General features: G+C 44.0%; 1 protein-coding gene across 1 annotated transcript in view; it reads left to right on the top strand.

Moving 5' to 3' along the window:
* Positions 1–17,791, top strand: part of Zc3hav1 (zinc finger CCCH-type containing, antiviral 1) — a 46,520-nt gene extending 28,729 nt beyond the window's left edge. The window contains exons 7-13 of the mRNA XM_021635114.2: positions 1,864–2,038; positions 6,284–6,404; positions 8,305–8,407; positions 11,248–11,338; positions 12,025–12,155; positions 12,399–12,532; positions 14,550–17,791. Coding sequence (XP_021490789.1) covers positions 1,864–2,038; positions 6,284–6,404; positions 8,305–8,407; positions 11,248–11,338; positions 12,025–12,155; positions 12,399–12,532; positions 14,550–14,818 — 1,024 coding nt within the window. The 3' untranslated portion in view covers positions 14,819–17,791. The remainder of the gene's footprint in view (positions 1–1,863; positions 2,039–6,283; positions 6,405–8,304; positions 8,408–11,247; positions 11,339–12,024; positions 12,156–12,398; positions 12,533–14,549) is intronic.
* Positions 17,792–19,838: the final 2,047 nt, after the last annotated feature.

Genomic DNA, 19,838 nt, shown 5'->3' with positions numbered 1-19,838 from the left:
CTAGTAAGATCTGGTGTCCTCTTCTGGCATGCAGGTGTTATACATAATAAATAAATCTTAAAAAAAGAAAAAAAAAAAAAACAAAGTGGGAGGTATCAGAATAATAGTGTCTTTAGTGCCTTCTGACCTCTACATTCATGTACATACGTGTATACACACACACACACACATTTTAAGAAACACTAAGTGATTCAGAACAAATAGGGCTGGCTTAATTTAAGAGTATAACTTGAAGCTTGGGAGATAGCTCCAGTCGGTACAGTGCTGGAATTCAACCCCACAACACACATCAGGTCTTGTTTGTGTGTAATCTCAGTCCAGGGAAAGCTGTGGCAGGTGATTCCCTGCCTGGCCTGCTTGGTGGGTTCCAGGTCGGTGAGAAACCCTGCCTCCAAAAGACCCTAGTGGATCTAAGTTTGACTTACAGACTCCACACACAAGTGCACATGGACCCCTCCACATACGGTTTGAATAATTCGTGTTCTAGATCAGAAATTTGAGATGTACCTGTGTTTCTTGTGTGCCATCTCCGTGTTCTAGAGGCTTCCAAGAGAGTGGCTTATATTTCAGTGTTTGCTAGGGTTGGCATGGCTGATAGCCACATGAACACATTTACTTTTGGTATGCAAGAGGGAAGTGTACAGGCTTTTCATTTGGTATGAAATTCAGAAAACTTTAGGTGTCCTGTGATGTTGCATTCTGCCACTAGGGGGCGGCATTAGCTGTTCTCATATGTAGATGAGACTGTTTTGGGTTTGTTTGTTTGTTTGTTGGCCCCCAACTCTGTTAGGTAAAACATGCTTTTCCCTCTACATAAACTCAGTTTCTCAATGTTGAAAATATTGATATTTAAGAATAGAATTTGTTGTGGGGCAATGTTTTTTTATTTTGTTTTGTTTGGTTTTCTTTTCTTTCTTTTTTCTTTTTTTTAATACAAGACAGGGTTTCTCTGTATAGCTTTGGCTATGCTGGACTCACTCTGTAGACCAGGCTGGCCTCGAACTCACAGAGATCTGCCTGCCCCTGCCTCCTGAGTGCTGGGACTCAAGGTGTGCACCACCACTGCCTGGTTTGTGGAACAGTGTTTTACAATGTTCTTGGTCTTTCCTGATTCCCTAATCTTCGGTGACCAACAGTGTCTTCCACTATTACAAAGATTCTGTGATCTTTCCTGATCCAGGACCTAAGTATTGAGGATCCGTGTGTGTAAGTTACAGCTATCAGGGTATCATATTAAAAATAAAACCTAGGGCCGGAAGAAGGCTTAGTGGATAAAAGTGCTTGCCATGTAAGGGGGATGGACCAAGTTCAGCTCCCAGAATCCACAGTGGAAGGAGAGAACTGACTTATAAGTGTAGTTCTCTAGCCTCCGTGTGTGTCCGTGTATGCTTATATATCGTACACATATATATATACCATATACATATCACACACACTCACGTTATATAAACACACATACATGCATATACAAACATAGACATTCTCTCACATCAAACCCACAGAATCATAATCACACAAATAAAAATTAGATCTGATGTGAAATTATGAGTTATATAGCCTCTAGAAAGCTATTTTACACACATAAAAATAGGAAAAGACAGATTGTTGGGTTTTTGGTTTGGTTTTCATATGTAGTGTAGACAAATTACCTGTCTGCATTTCAGTTTGTTTGGTATGTGTAAGACCAGGAGCTGTTCAGAGAACTCCCAGTGCCATTTAGGATGAAAGACGGAGAAATACAGAGAACATTTAAAGATCCATTGCAGCTCTAAAATGTCAACTCTGTGTTCCTGGTAGGGCTGACCGGTGTAGGAGACAGAGGTCATTGGTGTGTTTAGTTAACATGCTGCCTTTCCCTCACAGTGTTTTGATAGGAAAGCATCAGATCAATTTCCAGAAAATGACTTGTGATACTTATCCCATTCGACGCCTCTCCACTCCTTCATCTGTCGAAAAGGCAGCTGATTCTGTCTTCACCACCAAGTGGCTTTGGTATTGGAAGGATGAACTTAATAAATATATTCAGTATGGGGATAAGGTGAGTACAATTTTTCCTTGAGGGGAAAAAAGTCAAAACTTTATTAAAATGTTTGAAGGCTCCGTACCTGCCTACCCTTAGAGAGTGGGAATGGAAGGTAAAGATTTGTTACGAGTTTTTTGGGGGTAAGTGAGGGTTGCATCCAGTTCTCGTTTCTGTATACTTACTCTAATGAGTAAGAATTACTCATTTGGAATGAGAAACACAAATCTGTATTGTTTTTCACTTGGGAGACACAGCTCAGTCATATGTCCCTCTTTCTCATTCTGAAGAAAGGCTGGAGCTGTGAACTAGCTTTCTGTGTATCAGTTCCAGATACACAGCCAGCAAAGAGGGTGATAATGGGGACTTAGGAGATGGTTAGAGAGAAGTGTCTCGATGGTTGTACTAGCAGAATGTCTTCTTTTTGATTAGGGGAAAGTTTGAGACAGGGTTTCTTTGTGTAGCCTTGGCTGTCCTGGACTTACTTTGTAGACCAGGCTGGCCTTGAACTCACAGAGATCTGCCTGCCTCTGCCACTTTGAGTGCTGGGATTACAGGTGTAGAAGAATGTCTTAACCCTCTCCAACATACAGACCACATCTTCCACTAGTATTCAGAGTTAGGGCTTACAGGAACTTGAAGTATTGAACTAGAAGATTCTAGACTGACCTATATCAGGTACGTGGAATAGAAAGAAGCCTGGATAAGCTGAGCAGCTGTCCTTTGTGTAAATGTTTCTTCCTTGAGGTTAAAATGGGTGGGGGTGGGAGGAAGAGAACAGGTCTTTGAGTCAAAGTGACTTGGAAAGAAACAAATGAAGCCAAGAGTAAAGACAAAGAAGCGTGTGAGGGTCTGTGTAGTCAGAAGTGAGGGGCCGTGGCTCTGCCAAAGCAAAAAGAGGAACCCTACCCATTAGAGCCCCAGCACCTCTATGGGAAGCACCCTAACTGCTCAGTGGAGACATGCTGTTTCTGCGAAAGTGTTAAATGGAGGGACAAGGTGCAGCACAGCGCTTTCCAAGGTCTCAGTGGCACACACATTGTAGCAAAGAATCTTCCAAGGAACCTGAGTGAGAGAGAGGAGCCAGGCAGAATTGCTGTTTTTGAAATATACTAGGTGCCAGACCAGATATCTTGGTCCCCGTGTAGATCTGCTTTCTCCAAGGCCATGTAGAGCATCCTTGGAGCCGAGTTCTATTCATAGTGGGTGCAGGCTTTGGTGACAGGGAACTCCCTAGACTCTTTTTTTATGTTCAAGCCAAGTGTGATCATGTGAAAGGTCGGTTTCACAGAAGTGATTCTGTCAAGCGCTGTGGGAATAGACATCATAAGCCCAAATTAATTAGTCTTGGGATCTAGAGCCAGCAGGGTGGCTCCCTAAGGTGCCCGCCACGAGACCTGATGACCTGAGTTCCAGTTTCCTCACATAAATAAGTAAATGGAGTTTAAACGTTTAAGTGTGAATAGTTCTATAGATCACATTATTTCTTAAATTATATTTAGTTAGTTAGTTATGGGGGGGTGTGCTCATGTGTGCACGAGTGAATGTGGAGGTCAGAGGGCAACTTTCAGAAGTTAGTTCTCTCCTTCCATCATGTGGGATCTGGGGTTAGAATTCAGGTTCTGTGGCTTGCCAGCCCTGGAATATACTCTTATATGTTCATAAACACAATGCAAAACATTTGCTTCATATTCGCTTGAAGATGTGAAGGAGTTCTTGTATTCATTGACTCCATTGTGGCATAATTGAGTTGGCTCTCCTCACTAAAAAGAAAGAGGATAAAGGGGTGCGCCTTTATCTGCTTTCCCCATGGTGGGATTTGATTCCTGGGACCCACATGATGGAAGGAGAAAACAGTACTGCAAGCTGTCCTAAGACTTCCACAGGCATACCCTGGGCTGTTCACTTCCCCTGCCCACCCACTAAATAAATGTGAAAAGGTTAAAAATTATATATCTCGGTCAGGCATGGTAGCACGTGCCTATAATCCCAGCACTTGGCAGAGGTAAATCTCTGAGTTTAAAGCCAGCCTGGCCTACATAGTGAGTTCAGACCCTGTCTCAAAGGGGGTACAGTATACATGGGAGAAAGCATTTACTCTATTTCTGAGGTCCAGGTTACAGCCTCAGGAGCTCAACGGTTGGTCACTGTGCAACCGTAGTCAAGAAGTAGAGAGCAAGGAATGGTTATCTTGATCATGCTCTCCTTTCTATTCAGCCCAGTACCCAGCTCATGAAACGGCCCATCTGCCTTCCGTGTGGGGCTTCCCACCTCAATTAACCTAAGTAGGAAAGTCCCTCGCGGACATGCCCACAGGCCAACCTAGTCTACGCAGCCCCGTATTGAAACCACCTTCCCGGCTGACTCCAGGCCTGCCAAGCTGACCTTTGAAATTAACCATCCTAGGGCTGGTGAGGTGGCCCAGTGGATAAAGGCACTTGCCATCAGCATGATAACCTACATTCAATCCCCAAGATCCACGTGGTGGGAAAAGAGAACTGACTCCTGCAAGCTGATCTCTGACCTCCACATGTGCACAATGGCATAGCACCCTCCCCAACCCAAAACAAGTAAATCTAGAGAAGGGAGAGAGTGCTTTTTAAAAAGTTAGCTGGGCAGTGCACTCTGGAGGCAGAGGCAGGAGGATCTCCGAGTTTGAGGCCAGCCTGGTTACAGAGAGAGTTCCATGACAGCCACAGTCTTACAGAGATAGAAAAACCAAAATACATTTATAGATATAGAGATAGATAGATCGATAGATAGATAGATAGATAGATATGAACTTAAGTATAGTTAGAAACTGTAATAAGAAACAAGATGGAAGAGCAAAACCAATCACATTGTTCAAATGCAACAGAGCTAAGGAATTCATGATAGTTTAAGAATGATTTCATATTTGTCTTGGGTTGAATTCATAACTATCCTCAGCTGCACTAGACCCTAGAGCCTTGCTCGTCAGAGTGAGGTTCACAGATCATTGCCTGGATGATGTTCAAGTGCTGAGTCTCCAAGCTCTTCCTTGCCCTAGCTCCTCTGCCATAGCCTGTACTTTAGTCAGTGACTCGGTGTGCTCTCTCTGTGTAAAATTTATAGACTGGGATCTACAAAGCCAAGCAGATAGTTGAAAAATACAAGACTTCAAACTAGGGAAATAGGAAGTCTTTAAGCCTTATAAGGATTTGCCCCATTTAGCTGTTCTTTGAGTCAGAAGGAGGCACATAGAGTACCAGTTGTCACCAGTCATGGCAGTGATCTTTTTGAACCATTTCTGTTAGTGGCAGCTGCATCAAAACATTTTCATGGTTTGACGTCATCATTGGATGTTGGCGCTTAGAGATCTTCTGCCTTTTTTTTGGCCCCATCTCCTGGCACACACCCAGACCAATTCCCACCCTACATTGTGTGCAAGCATTTGAACATAAATGTTCCCCTTCCATGCCTGCTGGTCTTCAAGATGGAGAGAGCATGTAGGACAAAGCCTAGCAGAAAGCTGAATGCCACTGGAGAAATCATGAGTCCCTCCCATGTAGGCAGCTGGCAGGATTGCTATCTTCAGCCCCTCGGGTCTAGTTTTCAGGGAAGTGTTCTGCAGCTGTTACACTGCAGCCCCTGCATGTAGGCTTTCACATGAGTCTGCATCTGCTACATTACGGATACAGTGGAATGATGGCTTCGTTTTGACACGTCTTTCCCCATCCATTCTGGGGTTCACATGCTTCAGAAATGCCTTGAAAACAAGAGATTAGATCTACATTTCTTGAACATCCAAGCTCCTTTCATCACATCCTCAGTGGGCCCCAAGCCTAAGTGCATTTTCAGTGTAGTTGTCTGGCCGGAGGCCTGGTCATGCTGTTTGCTCTGGTTGAGGGCAGAGGAGAGGACCAGGCCATTTATTTGAGCAGCAGTATCCCTGTTGGAGCTTAGACTTGTATTGGAAGAGCTTCTTGACTCTCCTTCACTACACCTCCAAACTGCCCGTGATGTTGTGATCCACACAAGACTACTGGATTCTGTTGGACAGCAGGTGCAGATGGGCTTATATTGTATAGACAGTGTTAAAGAATACTGTAGTTTCCACAGGTCAGTGCTCCATCCAGCACTATGACTTGGTCACTGTCTGGTGGGAAGTTCTTAAGCCTGGCTTGGGAGAGCCTCCCTAATCTGGTCACTAAAGCCAAACTGTGTAAGATAGAATGGTAGAGATTTCCCAAAAACCTACACTCAAGTCTTTACCTATATGTTCTTCAATTTTTATGTAACTAGAACACAGCCCATCCCAGTTCCGACCTCAGTTCTACATACCTGGAGACTTTCTTCCAGACCTGTCCCAGGGGAGTTCTGCCCTTTCAGGCCGGTTCACAGAACTACGAATTAAGCTTCCAAGGTGAGTTCTTGTCTGTGGTGTTGTGAAGTGACCATGGATTCTGGCACTGAGCACACAAGAGTGGACCATCTGTGTGCGTTGCCACACCATGGTCCATTTTTAGCACAGGGAACAGTTTCTGAGAGTGACAGCCGGTAGCTGTCAAATCCACGGCCTGGGGCCCTGTTTCCAATGGAAGTTTTCTGTGACCAGAAGGGCTTCCAGACTCAATGCCACTTCTCTCCTGGAAAACTAGAGGTCTCTAGAGGGTTCTTTGGCGCTGATTCTGGGGGTGCACTTTGAGTATTTAGTTGTCGATGGCTACAGTGGCGAGCTTGGGCCTCTGGGCACCCTGAGACATCTAGAAACTTGCTCTTGGCTTCATGCCTAGCATCTCGATTAGTGATTTCATTTATCACCTCCACTTGGACACTTGTCCTGCCACCATGTTTATTTGAACAGCTGTAGAAAGGTCTTCTTGGTAACATCCACCAATCTGCTGTCTGCTGTGTTAAGTGAGAAAGAAAAGAGATCTGAAACCAACTCCCCTTTGAAAGCACTGTCCCCTTGGCATCAAGCCTCAGGGACACACCTGCATGGAGCCAGACACTTGCCCTTTCAAGTCCTTGACTTTCCTGGTGGTCTCTGAGATTTGAGTCCTGGGCCATTTGTTGTGTTGTAAACAACTAACTTGAGGGACTATATTATAACAACCATATCGGAGGTCCACCTGGCATTCACGCCGAGACATGTTGCTATCTGCCCACGGTTTCATTTCTTCTAGGTCCCAGACAAGCAATGAGTAAACAAATTGGAGTGTTAAATGTCAGTGGCTTATTAGTGTAGTTGTCCTAATTTGAATCTCTGTTGTTTTAATAAAACTAAAAACAACTTAAGAAGGAAAGAGGTCAAGGCAGGGGCTTGAAGAAAAATCCATGGAGGAATGCTGCTTACTGGCTTGCTTCCTGTGGCTTAACTTAGCTTCCTTTCTCAGTTCCATCTGCCTGGGCATGGCACTGCCCACAGTGGTCCTTCCACATAATTAGCAGTTAAGAATGTGCCCCCTCCCCATATGCCCACAGGCTAATCTGATGGAGACAATTCCTCAAGAAAGATTCCTTCTTCTCAGATGTGTGTTGGTTTGTATCAAGTTGTCAAGTATCAAAGATCTCAACATAAAACCAGACACATTAAATCTGTTAGGAGAAAAAGTGGGGAAGATCCTTGAACTCATTGGCACAGGAGACAACTTCCTGAACAGAACACCAACAGCACAGGCTCTAAGAGCAACAATCAATAAATGGGATCTCATGAAACTGAAAAGCTTCTGTAAAGCAAAGGACAAAATGACAGCCTACAGACTGGAAAAGGTTCTTCACCAATCCTATATCTGACAGAGGGCTAATATTGAGAGGCAGGTGGATCTTGGTGAGTTTGAGGCCCCTTGGTCTACAGAGTGAGTCCAAGAAAGTCAGGGCTACACAGAGAAACCCTGTTTTGAAAAACAAGAAAAAATAGGAGGAAAAAAAAAAGTCATTCTTGGAATTTTGAGCCAAGTCTACAGTTGAAAATAACATTTCATAGGTGATGTTTTGCTTTGTTTTTTTGCTTGTTTGTTTTTATCTAAAACCATGCACTCTGCATGTAAGATTCAGTGATGCATACACCTTTACTCTCTGTACTTGTGAGACAGAAGCAGGAGGTCAGTCTCTGTAAGTTCAAAGCCAGCCTGGCCTAAAGAGTGAGTTCCAGGACAGCCAGGGCTAAACAGAAGCCCTGTCTTAAAAAGAAGAAGGAAGGAAGAGAGTAAGAGAGTGGGATTCAGTCATGAATGTTTGCTGTACAAATGCCCTCTGAAAAAAATGAGTCATTTTCTAGGATCAAGTCTTGATTTTTATTTTACTTTTTTCTGTCTAATAAGGTATGATTCAGACAAACATAGCTTCCAACACTCAAAGGCATGTTGTCAGAAGACCAGTATTCGTTTCTTCAAAGGATGTGGAGCAGAGGCGAAGAAGTGCAGAGTAAGTGTCCTGAAGCTGTTAGCTGTCGGGTGTCTGAGGCACTCAGGGTGCTGACCCCTCCCAGTCCCCGATCGAGCCTGGACCAGGGATCACACATCTGGAGTCCGTGTTCTTGGAAAGTTCCTGCTTCTGTTCAACTGCAATGTGTTTGCTTTATCTATAAGTAAGGAGATTGTTAAGCAACGCGGCATAACTGAAAGGCTCCCTGACCAGGGGCCCAGGGGTGCAGGCTTGGTTAAGCTTTGTGTAGCAGATACAAGGCCTTGGGTTTGGGGTGTAGGGTGGGAGGAATGCTATACCGAGAAACCAGCCTTTGCCCTTCACTCACAGGGGATTTCAGCAGGTCTCGTGGGTGCTGTGGGCTTCAGCTGCTCTAGCTGTAACTGGCTGGATCAAGGGATGCCTACATAGTACTGAATACTCTGGATTTTTGTTTTGCTCTGGGTCCTCTCTGTTTGGCTGTCTGTGTGGTTTAGAGTGGACAGGAGCCTGAGAAAAAGGCTTGCGCCAGAAGCCTGGTGAAGACCTTTGGAGAAGAATGAAGTTGGCTAAAGGCTTTGGTTTGGGTTTCAATTGACTTATGATCATTGTACCAGTGGGGCATTTCAAGGCAGGTTTTGCTGTGGGGAATTTATTGTAACTGGCTTGTCTGCTGTGAAACTCAGTAAAATCTCATTGTTCACAAACTTTGCAGTTGGATTTTTTCCTCCCTGGGGGATGTGTGATTATGCGAATCAGGTTTGAAGGCAGGTGTAAAATCAAGCTTTTCTAGATTCCTGTGGTTAGCAGAGTCCAGGGTGGGTTACCCCAGGCAACATGGGAAATAATATCTAGAAAGAGCTCAGCTATGGGGTGGGCAGGGAGTCACGTCCAGGAGGGTCGTGGGCGTCAGCGCTGCAGGACAGCAGGTTCAGGTCCTCGACTGTGACCAGGCCTGAGACCCAGCTCTGGTTCTAGGCCACCTCATCACACCTGCCCTCTGTTCATTAGTTCTGGGATTTGGCAGGTAGACTGTACTGCCCCCTGTCTTCTACACAAGTGCAACAATGTGCTCACCGCTGAGATACACCTGCAGACCCTGGGAACATTGGCTGATATGGCTGGTGTCAGTAATAACCTCTCTGGTTTGTATTTCTCTTGGTGTTAGACTCTGTGACAACACATAACATACATCTAACAAAATTAACAGTAATTCATCAAATGTCATGTAATACCCATTTCATGTTCTGTTTCTCCATTCTCTTTGAATTTACCTCTTATAATTGATTTATCTCCTATCATATTCAAACTGGCTCTATATATTGCATTTAGTTGATTTCTCCCTAAGCTGCTTTTAAACTATTTAAGTGGACCCACCTACCTTTTAAAAAATCATAAATGCATGTGTTCTCACCCATTCTGGTACATGTGGAAGGCAAAAGTTGACATTGGTATGTTTTCCTCAATCACTTCACCTTGAGACAGAGCTGCTTGATGAACCTGGAGCTTGCCCATCAGCTAGACTTGGCTGGCAGCAAGTCCATGGAACCCACTTGTCTCCACCGGCCAGTGCTGGTGTCCTGGGAAGGGTGCTGTCACAGGTTGCTTTTAATATGGGTGCTGGAGATCCAGACTCGGGCCCTTCCTGTCCCCAGTGAGCCATCTCTTCATAATATTTTGTCTTGTTTTTCTTTCTACTCTCTTGGTTTTTTTGTTTGTTTTGAGATTCGGTCTCTATGTTTAGTCTTTCCTGGCCTTAAATTCAACTTGTAGACCAGGCTGGCTTTGAACTCACAGAGTTATGCCTGGTTCTGCCTCCTGAGTGCTAGGATTAATGTTATGCTCTTTTATATCTGACTCAACCTTGGTTTTTAAAATGTGATTCTTTTTTAAAAATGGGTAATTTGGTCTATCAAAATATACTCCATTGTATTCCATTAAGGTCATTTTGTGGGTGGCTTCTGGAAGCTGGGTATTAGATTTTGAGGACTTGTTATATCCAGGCTGGGATTTCGGTCAAGAGTGCAGCACAAGGGATGCTCTGCTCTAACTGGGGAGAGATATAACATGTGATTGTCCTATTACGGACCTTCGGGATGTTTGCAGCTATTTCAGTCTTCCGGCTGATCTTGTACTCTGAGTTACAGTTTCTACAGAAAGGCAAGATCCTTTCCCCATGCTCTTTTTTTTTTCTTTTTTAATGTGCATTGGTGTTTTGCCTGTGTGTATGTCTGTGAAAGTGCCAGGTCCCCTGGAATTGAAGCTACAAACAGCTGTGAGCTGCTATGTGAGTGCTGGGAATTGAACCCAGGTCTTCAAGATAAGCTGAGCCATCTCTCCAGCTCCCTCCCCCCACCCTCTGTGTCTTTCTATACTTACCTGTCTGTCATTTGGCAAAGAAATTACAAGACATGCATGCTCACACTGACACATCTGTATCTTTGAAGGTTGAGCAGATACAGCAAAAAGAATTGGTGTCTTTACATGATCGTTTTATTTTGTAAATATTCATTCAATCATTCATTTATTTATACACAGGAGGGGGTCAGGGGACAAACTCTGAAGAGTCAGTAGTTCTCTCCCACAATCTGGAAGGATCCAACAGTCAGACTCATATCATCAGGCCTGCATGCAAGCACCCGTACTTGCTGAGCTAGCTCGCCCGCCCAGTGCTTTTACAGTTTAAAACAGGGGAAAAAGCATTTATATTACTAAATTATGCCACTTTTTTAAAGCTGTAGTTACTGGAACCAAGAATTTTCAGGGGTAATACAGAGGAAGTCTAGACGTCAACACTGCATTTCCCAGAAAGCCGTAGACAGGAAAGGAGCCAAATAAATGTTCCTTCTGTTCATTTGTAGCCGGCAGCCAGTGATGGCCCAGGCAGATGCTCTGACCCTGAATTCTCTTCCCCAGAGGAAGATTAGCACCGTTTCTCCTAGCGGATATGAGGTACTTGACTCTACTTGTTTGGTGGGTGAATCCTTTAAAGGTGGGAACATGCTTTGCGGTGAGTGTGTGGGTTTGTTACTGGAATGAATGAATCGCTTCTTCAAAACTTAGCTCCAGGGTCAAAGGCAGGTGTAGGCACGATTGTGATGCTTTCCAAGAGAAAGCCATTTGCTAGGGCATCTCAGTGTTTTCAGATGCAGTGTCATCCAGGCAGAGTCTCATAGCAACCGTGTGAGATCATAGCACAACTGATAGGAAAACAGGAACTCGGAGAGTAGCAGTTGTCCAGCTCTGTGTGCCTCACTTTGTCGCCAGCCTGGCAGGGACAAGACTGTTCCTAGTCTGTTTAGCCTACGTATCTGGTTCCATCTCCTGGGAAGGCCAGTCTGCTTGTGCTTCATAGGTATCTCTGATCCCTCCATCGCTGACTGATTTTGGAATTTGGGCAGTAAACTTCCTGGGTCTCTGGACTAAGTCACAGACCACGTAAGTTGTCCTGAATAGACAGGTGCACATGCCTGTTGATTCATAACCAGAATGAACAAGAAGCTAGATACAGGCACCCTAGGTCAGCGCATCCCACCTGAGAACGGCATGGTGGTCCTGGCTCCTGTGTGGATATACTATGCTTTGGGTATTATCTACTTTAACATTTAAACATCTCATTTTTGTCTGTTTGTTTTTAGTTTCTAGAACTCGATAGCCAGGATGAGGAGTACGTCAGAATAAGTGAACTCTTTAGAGCATCCATGAAACAATTCAAGATTACAAAGATAAAGAGGATATGGAACCAAAAGCTCTGGGACGCTTTTGAAAGGTGACACAATCAGACCTAGTTTGGGGTCATGTTTTTAAAGTAGGCTGGAGAGTGGAATATTCGTCTTTTTTTCTTTTGACTTTTAGTTATTTGGTCCTAGCGTGTGGGGCATGGACATCACGAGACACCTTGCTGGAGTCGGTTGTGCCACCCTCACCCCCGCTGACCGTGTGGGTCCAGGGGCTTGAACTCCGGGTATCCTGCTCAGCTCCTGGTACTGAGTCTCAGATTTCTCTATATTAGGAAGAAGTTGAAGATGAAGAATAAGAACGAGATGCGCCTGTTTCATGCGACATGCCGCATCCATGTGGATTACATCTGTAAGAACAACTTCGAGTGGATTCTTCATGGCAACCAGGACTGCAAATATGGAAAAGGTTCGTGCTGGAGTAGAGAGAGCCGTGACTCCACCTATGCGAGTACTTTTGTTGAGTGGCTTTTGGAGTTAGCTTTGTAAACCTGCATGACTGGGCTTCAGTGGCCTTGAGAGAAAATAAGCGAGTTACCTTAAGCCTTTGTCAGAATAGCTGTGTTGGCTTGGGGTATGGGTGCTGGGCCTTGGCCCTAGGGTTCCTGTCTTGTCTGTTTTGTCTTTTTGTCTGGGAACAACTCAACATCCATGCTTGTATACTGCTCCATCTGCTGCCTGTGTTGTCTGCCCTTACTACTTGCTGGAGATACTGGAGGTGACTCTTTCTGACGTGTCTGTGGCGATAGATCCATTCAAACTAGCTTGCTACTGTCACCAACAATTCCACTGGGGAGAAGAGGCTCCTTCCCATCTCAGCCACACTGGGTTATCAGGGGTCTGCCCTCACATAGAATCATACTCCTCTTTTAGTTGATGAATCTTTCACTCTTTGTGGGTGTCTAAGGAATAAGATGCAGTCAGACCTGGCCGCATGGGCTTGGAATCATAGCTACTTGGAAGGCTGAGGCAGGAAGATTCAGTCCACGTTAGACCGTAGGCTGCTTTTGAGACAAGTGTACATCATTACACTCTGCAGCTCCCAGAGGTGCCTCCTCAAGGCAGTTTATCTTTTCTCCCATGAAAAGAAAAACTCATTAAGGGTGCCAGTGTCTTTAACAATTTTCACCACCTGTTGCTACCTGTTCTCTGCCCCGCTGTCAACTTTAAATGAATTCATCATTCTTTCATCGTTTATTACCTTTCTACTCTGAATTCTTATTGTAAGTCTCAGTAAACAGTGAGGCATGATCATTCTGCAGCCTGAATGGTACCACCTTGAAATTCCTCTTGCCAGACAGCTTAGGCCATTACCTTTACATTCAGCTTCATTTAGATAGTCAGGACGTGGGCTGAAGAGATAGTTCAGGGGTTAAGAGAACTGACTGTGTTTCCAGAGAACCTGGGTTCAAACCAGCACCCACATGGAGGCTCACAACTGTCTGTAACTCCACCAGTTCCAGGAGACCTATCTGATGCTCTCTTCTGCTCTGCAGGATCCTGTGTGCATGTGGGGCACATATACTCATGCCACTACATACACTTAAAAGACAAACAACCTTAGAAAAAAGAAAAGGAGATAGAATGGTATTTATTTTGCCCCAAACATAAGATCATGAGGACTTAAAGCAGCACAAAACAAACAAATAACAACAACAAAGAAATGGTGATGATGTAGGTGGAAAACAACCACACACGTCAGTTTGTTGCTAGACTGTACCACAGATGGCCGCTTGCACAACCTCCAATAGAACCTTTGCTTCCCCATTTCCCCTCTACAACCACATAAGCACTGTTTTCACTCTGTTTTTGTTTGTTCGTTTTTTGTCAGCCTTCTGGTTTTTCCCACCAGAATCGTCTTTCCCACCAAGCTCTGCCTGCAGCTCTAGCGCACAGATCTAAACTCTTCCACCTTCCTTCCACAAACCAGCTCCAGAGGCAAACCTCTGGTCAAGTTTGTGACAGCAACAGCCTCACTTTTTTGACATCAGTTTTCTGTATCGATTGTCACTGTGACCAAGAACTCAACAAGAAGCAACCTGGGGCAATGGAAAGGCCTAGCAGCGGCAATTCTAGGCAGCTTGTCAAGTTGCAGCCAGGGTCCGGAAGCAGATGCTGACGTAGATCTGTTTTTCTTCCTTTTTCTTTCTCGCTCAGTCTGGGTTTCTAGCCCTTGAATTGACTCACTTGCATTCAGGTGAGTCCTTTGGTTAAACCTCTCTGGGAGTGTTATCAGAGACATGCCTCACACAGGATTGGAAAGGCAGTTAAGTTGATGAAGAAGATTAACTATTCCAGAGGGCTTGCAAGTGTCAGTAAAGTGTGGTCGGCAAATGTTTCATTCCTACCAATGTCTGATTCTTTGTATCCTCTTTTAATCCACACTTATTGATAATAATTCTCTACCTTTTTCTGATTATTTCTAGGAAATTACTTTGCAAAAGAAGCCATTTATTCCCACAAAAATTGTTCCTATGAGGCCAGAAACATTGTGATGTTCGTAGCCCGAGTCCTGGTTGGAGATGTCATTGAAGGGAATATGACATACAGTAGCCCTCCTGCACTCTATGACAGCTGTGTGGATACCAGGATGAATCCCTCCATCTTTGTCATCTTCCAGAAAGAGCAGATTTACCCAGAATATGTGATTGAGTACATAGAGTCAGAGAAAGAAAAAGTCTGCGTAATTAGTTAGTAATGTCGTATACTTCGCCAAAACCATTCTGTTGACATCTAGGACCAAATCATCGCCGCATAATAGGCAGGCTTTTGCATTTTCTTGCTACTATATTACCTAACATTGTAAACCAGCAGTTCTCAAACTTTCTGTTCCCAAATTCACAATCCCAGGTTACACCCTCACACGAGCCAGCCAGTGCTTCTTGTTAAATCTGCCCCCACCAACTGCAGTGCTTTGGAAAGTTTGTATTGTCTTGATTAGACATTACCAGTCAGGCTGATTTTCAAATCGTTTGTAATTGACTTCCATCTCTCTCATCTACTTTTCGATTTACTGTAGCTTTGTTTTGATTTTTCGTAAACTAAATGGATGTTAGTTTGGAAATTTTGAGAGAAATAACAATTCCTATTGAAATAATGACATAAGACATTGCAGCTTTAGGCAGAAAACTTGCTGAGGGAAAAAAGTTTAAAAGTGAAATCTAAGTGCTATTGAAAGACACAAATCTAGTATGTGATATCATACATTATCATGCGATGAAACTGGTCTGAGGAACAGACTTCTCTCTGCTGTTTACCTAGAAGACAGATTCCATGGGATTGACACCCCGAGTATAATTCAGTGTAGTTCAGAAGCAGCAAGCTGCAGTTAACTGTCCGCTTAGGCTCCTGGCATCCGTGTTCTAATTAATATGATTGTAGGAGAAGCTTTGTGCAGGTCAAGCTTTTGTGGAATCATCTAAATGTTAGTAAGATTAAGTACCTAGAGTCAAAAAAGCAGGACCAATAAACCCAAGTGCTGTTGGCTTCGTTTACAGTGATAGAAAAGGATCGCCAGAAACCGGGAAAGTCATCCCTGTTTGAAGGCTGCGCCTTGTCAGGAGGCAAGACTGGCTTGCTGGTGAACATGAAAGCAGTGCAAAGAAAACAGTGTCCCACATAGTCCTTGTACCTGCTAGGCGTATCTTTTTGAAAACATAATGGATGTGTTTTGAGAGCATTTAGGAAGCCCGGACTAATCTTTTCTTCCATAATACGAATCAGGTCTTTCCTGCCAATTCCCCTTTCTCAACATCTTACCAATTGCCACAGATTCCCGTTACAGTCCTTCTGGCAGACATTTGTCATTACTTGGCCTTTGGTTGGATTTTACATCAGTATAAAAGGCTACCCAGTTGCTTCACTTTGAAGGTCCCCACCAGGAACACTCTATAGAGAGATTCTTTTCTGGGGTACTCGCCACAATGTTTAGTTTTGGGGCTTTTTGGTTTGTTTGTTTGTTTGTTTTAATCACTGATTTCTTTTTTCTTTTTCTCATATGGTAGCTCTTATTTTGGAATATTCGTTATCTGACCTAGACCTTCATCCTGTAGACATGCAGTGTACCCAACTTCCCATTAGCTTAACTTCTAGTTGGATATTTACCAGCCGTTTCTGGTTCAACAGGTCCAAAAGGGAATACTTATTTGCCTCCTTCAGAGGAATCAATTCTGATGTCTTTGTGCACCGCCCCCCCCCCCCAGCCTCCTCCAACCCCATGAACAGTATCACTTGTTCCCTGCTGTGCTAGCAGAAAGCCAGAATTTATCCCAGGCTCCTCACTTCCCTGGACCGCTTACGCATGCGAGTAAGTCCGTTTTGTCTCCCCCGTACAAGCCTTTCTGGTGTTCTTGCAGCTCTCTGTGCCTTTTGCATTTCATTCAGTGGTTCTCAGTGAACTGTGCTGTCAGTTTTAACCCCCTACAAGGCAGTATCTGTTTTGTTTAGTCTTCAAAGTGCAATTCAGGTATATATTCTCTATACAGTTCCATTAATTTAAAATGATCAAATTTAATATGAGGAAAAGGTCATAACTTCAGCACAACTTTATAGTACAGAGACATAATGGGGTCATCAGATGCCTCATTTACCATGAACCAGTATGAGCTTCTAGGAAAGGAATTGGGGAACGTGTAAAAGCAGGGGCATGTGTAGACAGAGTAAAAACCAACGATACAAGGGGGGTTTTTTGTTTGTTTTTGTGTTTTGCTGATGTCAGCACTATCTGTACGGTAAAAACGAAATACCTTCATTGAAATAAAGATAGTGCACAAAATAACTTACAGATTGTCGAAATAGAGAGGATGAAGACATACATTCTTACCGACGAACTGTAGGTCATACACGAATGTCTAATGAGACATTCAAAACTCGAATAGGGCGCAGAGTAATTTCTTACTGTGAGGAACTGCCCAGTGTATTGAAAAATGCATAGTTGGCTCTCACATGCTAAATGCCAGTAGCGCCCTCTCCTGCCCGCAGTCATGACAACCACAGACCCTAGTAGATCTGTTCATCCTTTTAAAGGTAGATCTTTTATAACAGCCGTTGCCATCTTGAGATGATTTATAGGTAATATAATCCATACATATGAGTTTATTAAAACCTAACTTAGGGCCCTATTTGTGTTATAATGGAAACATAATGAATGTGTAATGAACACAAACAATTTCAGTATGTAAGTGCTCAGGCTTGATTATGCTGTAAGCTGTGAAACAAACAGATGTTAACTCTTACTATGAATAGGTTTGGCTGAAGAGTCTAGCAGGGGCAACTTCCTGAACTGAATGAAGTACAGGAAATGAATGCTTAAAGGGATGTGTGACAGAATGCAGGCAGCATTAGGGTACGCCATAGCCGACTAAGTGCCTTATCTGTCTTGGTAAAGAAAGGGCGGAATCACTTTAAGTGAAATGATTATAAGACAGGACAAATTACGATTTGACTCAGAGGGAACCAAGTATTCTCTCTCAGACAAGCTGTAGGTCCTGTGTAAATGTCCAGGAGGACATTAGACAGTCGCAAAGGTGCGGAGCAGTTTGTGTGTGGGACTGGCCCGTCCACACACAGCAGGACACTTGTTCTGCCTCAGGCTGCTTCTACTGAGTGCCGGTTCTAATCTTCAGACACAAAACCAACAACCGTCACTCCCCTAAGTGAGCACCACTGATCTAGGCAAGGGCAGCACTCCTGGCTCAGTTCATTTGTTATTGCCACTCTGTTTACTATAGAATAAGCCAGATCTTTGCCTCTCAAGCCCCCAGTTTTTAAAAATGCTTTGTGCCTTGATTTTGTCCATCTTTATCATCTTTGTTTGCTCAATAAAAAAAAAAAAGCAATTTTGTTCATTGGCCTTCATTTGCTCTGTTTATGGATATTTCAAAAACAGACAAAAAAAATCCACTACAGACACGAGACCAAGGCAAGTGAGGCATGGTGATAGCTGAGGCTACAGTGGTTGGCACAGCTTTGGACTACAGCCTTACGGAGGAAAGTTCTTGAAATCACAGACGTACATTTCCTCCTCTGACCCCAAGGGTTGTAACAGTGTCATAAAGGTACATAAATATAAGCAGAATTATCCTGTTGGCCAGTCCTCAAAAACCCTTCCCTAAAGCTGGATGTGGTGGTGAATACCTTTAGGCAGAGGCAGGTGAATCTCAGAGTTCAAGGCTAGCCTGATTGGTCTACATCATAGTGAGTTCCTTGCCGGTCCAGGTTTCTTAGACCCCAACTCCAAAACAAAGAGTCATTGTCTAGTGTCTGGGGATGTGGCTCAGTTTGTAGGAGTGCTTGTCTAGATGGCACAAAGCCTTGGGTTCAGTTGTGCTACATCAGATCAGGGGTGGTGGGATGTGTCTGTAAGCTCAGCGCTTGGGAGGTGGAGACTCAGCATCACCAAGGTGTGTGCCATGGAGAATGCCAGAGCTGCGTGTGGGCAGCACACACTGGACACAGTGAGGACAGTAGTTCCATGAGTTGGACTTCAATAAGGCATAATACACCCATTGTTCAATTCCAAACACAAAAATGCCATCAAAGCAAAGTGAACAGATATTTGAGGGTTTTTATTGTAAAGTCTGTCCCTTTTGTAGTAAAATATGATTAAAGTATGTCTGATTATAAAAATGTGTGCTAGCATGTGCATAGACATGGAGGAAACTCTGTAAGTTGGCTCTCTCCTTCCACCATGCGAGTCTCAAGTCTTGTCAGCAACCTCTCTTAACCCCTGCGCCAGCCCTTGCTGACCTCCCCATTGTGTTTGCTAGTTACTGTAGGCTCCTGATAAAATCTTTCAGTTTCTGGTAACTGGAATGTATTTCCCAGTCCAGAATTTGGTGTAAGCCAACTATGAAAGAGCCACTTCTAGTCAACCGTAGCTTCTGTAAAGTAGCTACCATGAAAGGTTGGTGAATGCCAAGCGAGAAGTGTTCCTTTAAGGCCAGCTGTGTTCCAGGGCATGACTTCAAAGGAGTGCAGTGGGACTCTTGAGCTGCAGAATGGACACAGGAAAAACGAAGAAACTGCTGAAGTCCTAAAACTCCAGGGCTGAAATGCTTCTGCGGCCTCAGCCTTTCCGTTGTAAAGCTGCCTGGCATCTAATGTCTCTCATCCCCTCTCTGCACTCCCACTAGTCTGCTCTGGAATCTTACATCTCCACCACCCAGTCCCTGTGAGTGCTGTTGCTTCTCGGCCTTCACATCACAGATCCTCCTTTGCATCTGCAATGTACTCCAAAGGCACGGTGCTAACGGCTTGACGCTGTTAGCAAGTGGTGGAGACCAGCACCAGGCTGCTGTAGGCCCCAAACAAAAATGCCAATTGATCATGGAAAAAAAGCAACAACAAAAAAACAGCCACAGTTAGCTTCTTTCAGGGATGGAGAGGTGGCTTATGGGTTAAGAGCACTGGTTGCTCTGCCACAGGTCCTGGGTTCAGTTCCCAGCACCCACATGGAAACTTAGAACTGTCTAGAACTCCAGTCCCAGGGGCTCCAACACAAACGTGGCACACACACATGGTGTACAGACACATAGACACATATGTAGGCAGAGCATTCACACAAAATAAAAGGTTAATAAACTTGTCTTTTTTATATAAAACATAATGGTATTTATTATGTTTACATATACCTGTTTGAGTTTATATGCACGGTGTGTGTGCATTAAAGTTTTCTTTTTAAATTGAATTATTTTGGGTATTACAGTAAGAAAGCA

This window comes from Meriones unguiculatus, chromosome 3 (assembly GCF_030254825.1).
Source record: "Meriones unguiculatus strain TT.TT164.6M chromosome 3, Bangor_MerUng_6.1, whole genome shotgun sequence".
Taxonomy (NCBI): domain Eukaryota; kingdom Metazoa; phylum Chordata; class Mammalia; order Rodentia; family Muridae; genus Meriones; species Meriones unguiculatus.
This window is presented reverse-complemented; position numbering and strand designations above follow the sequence as displayed.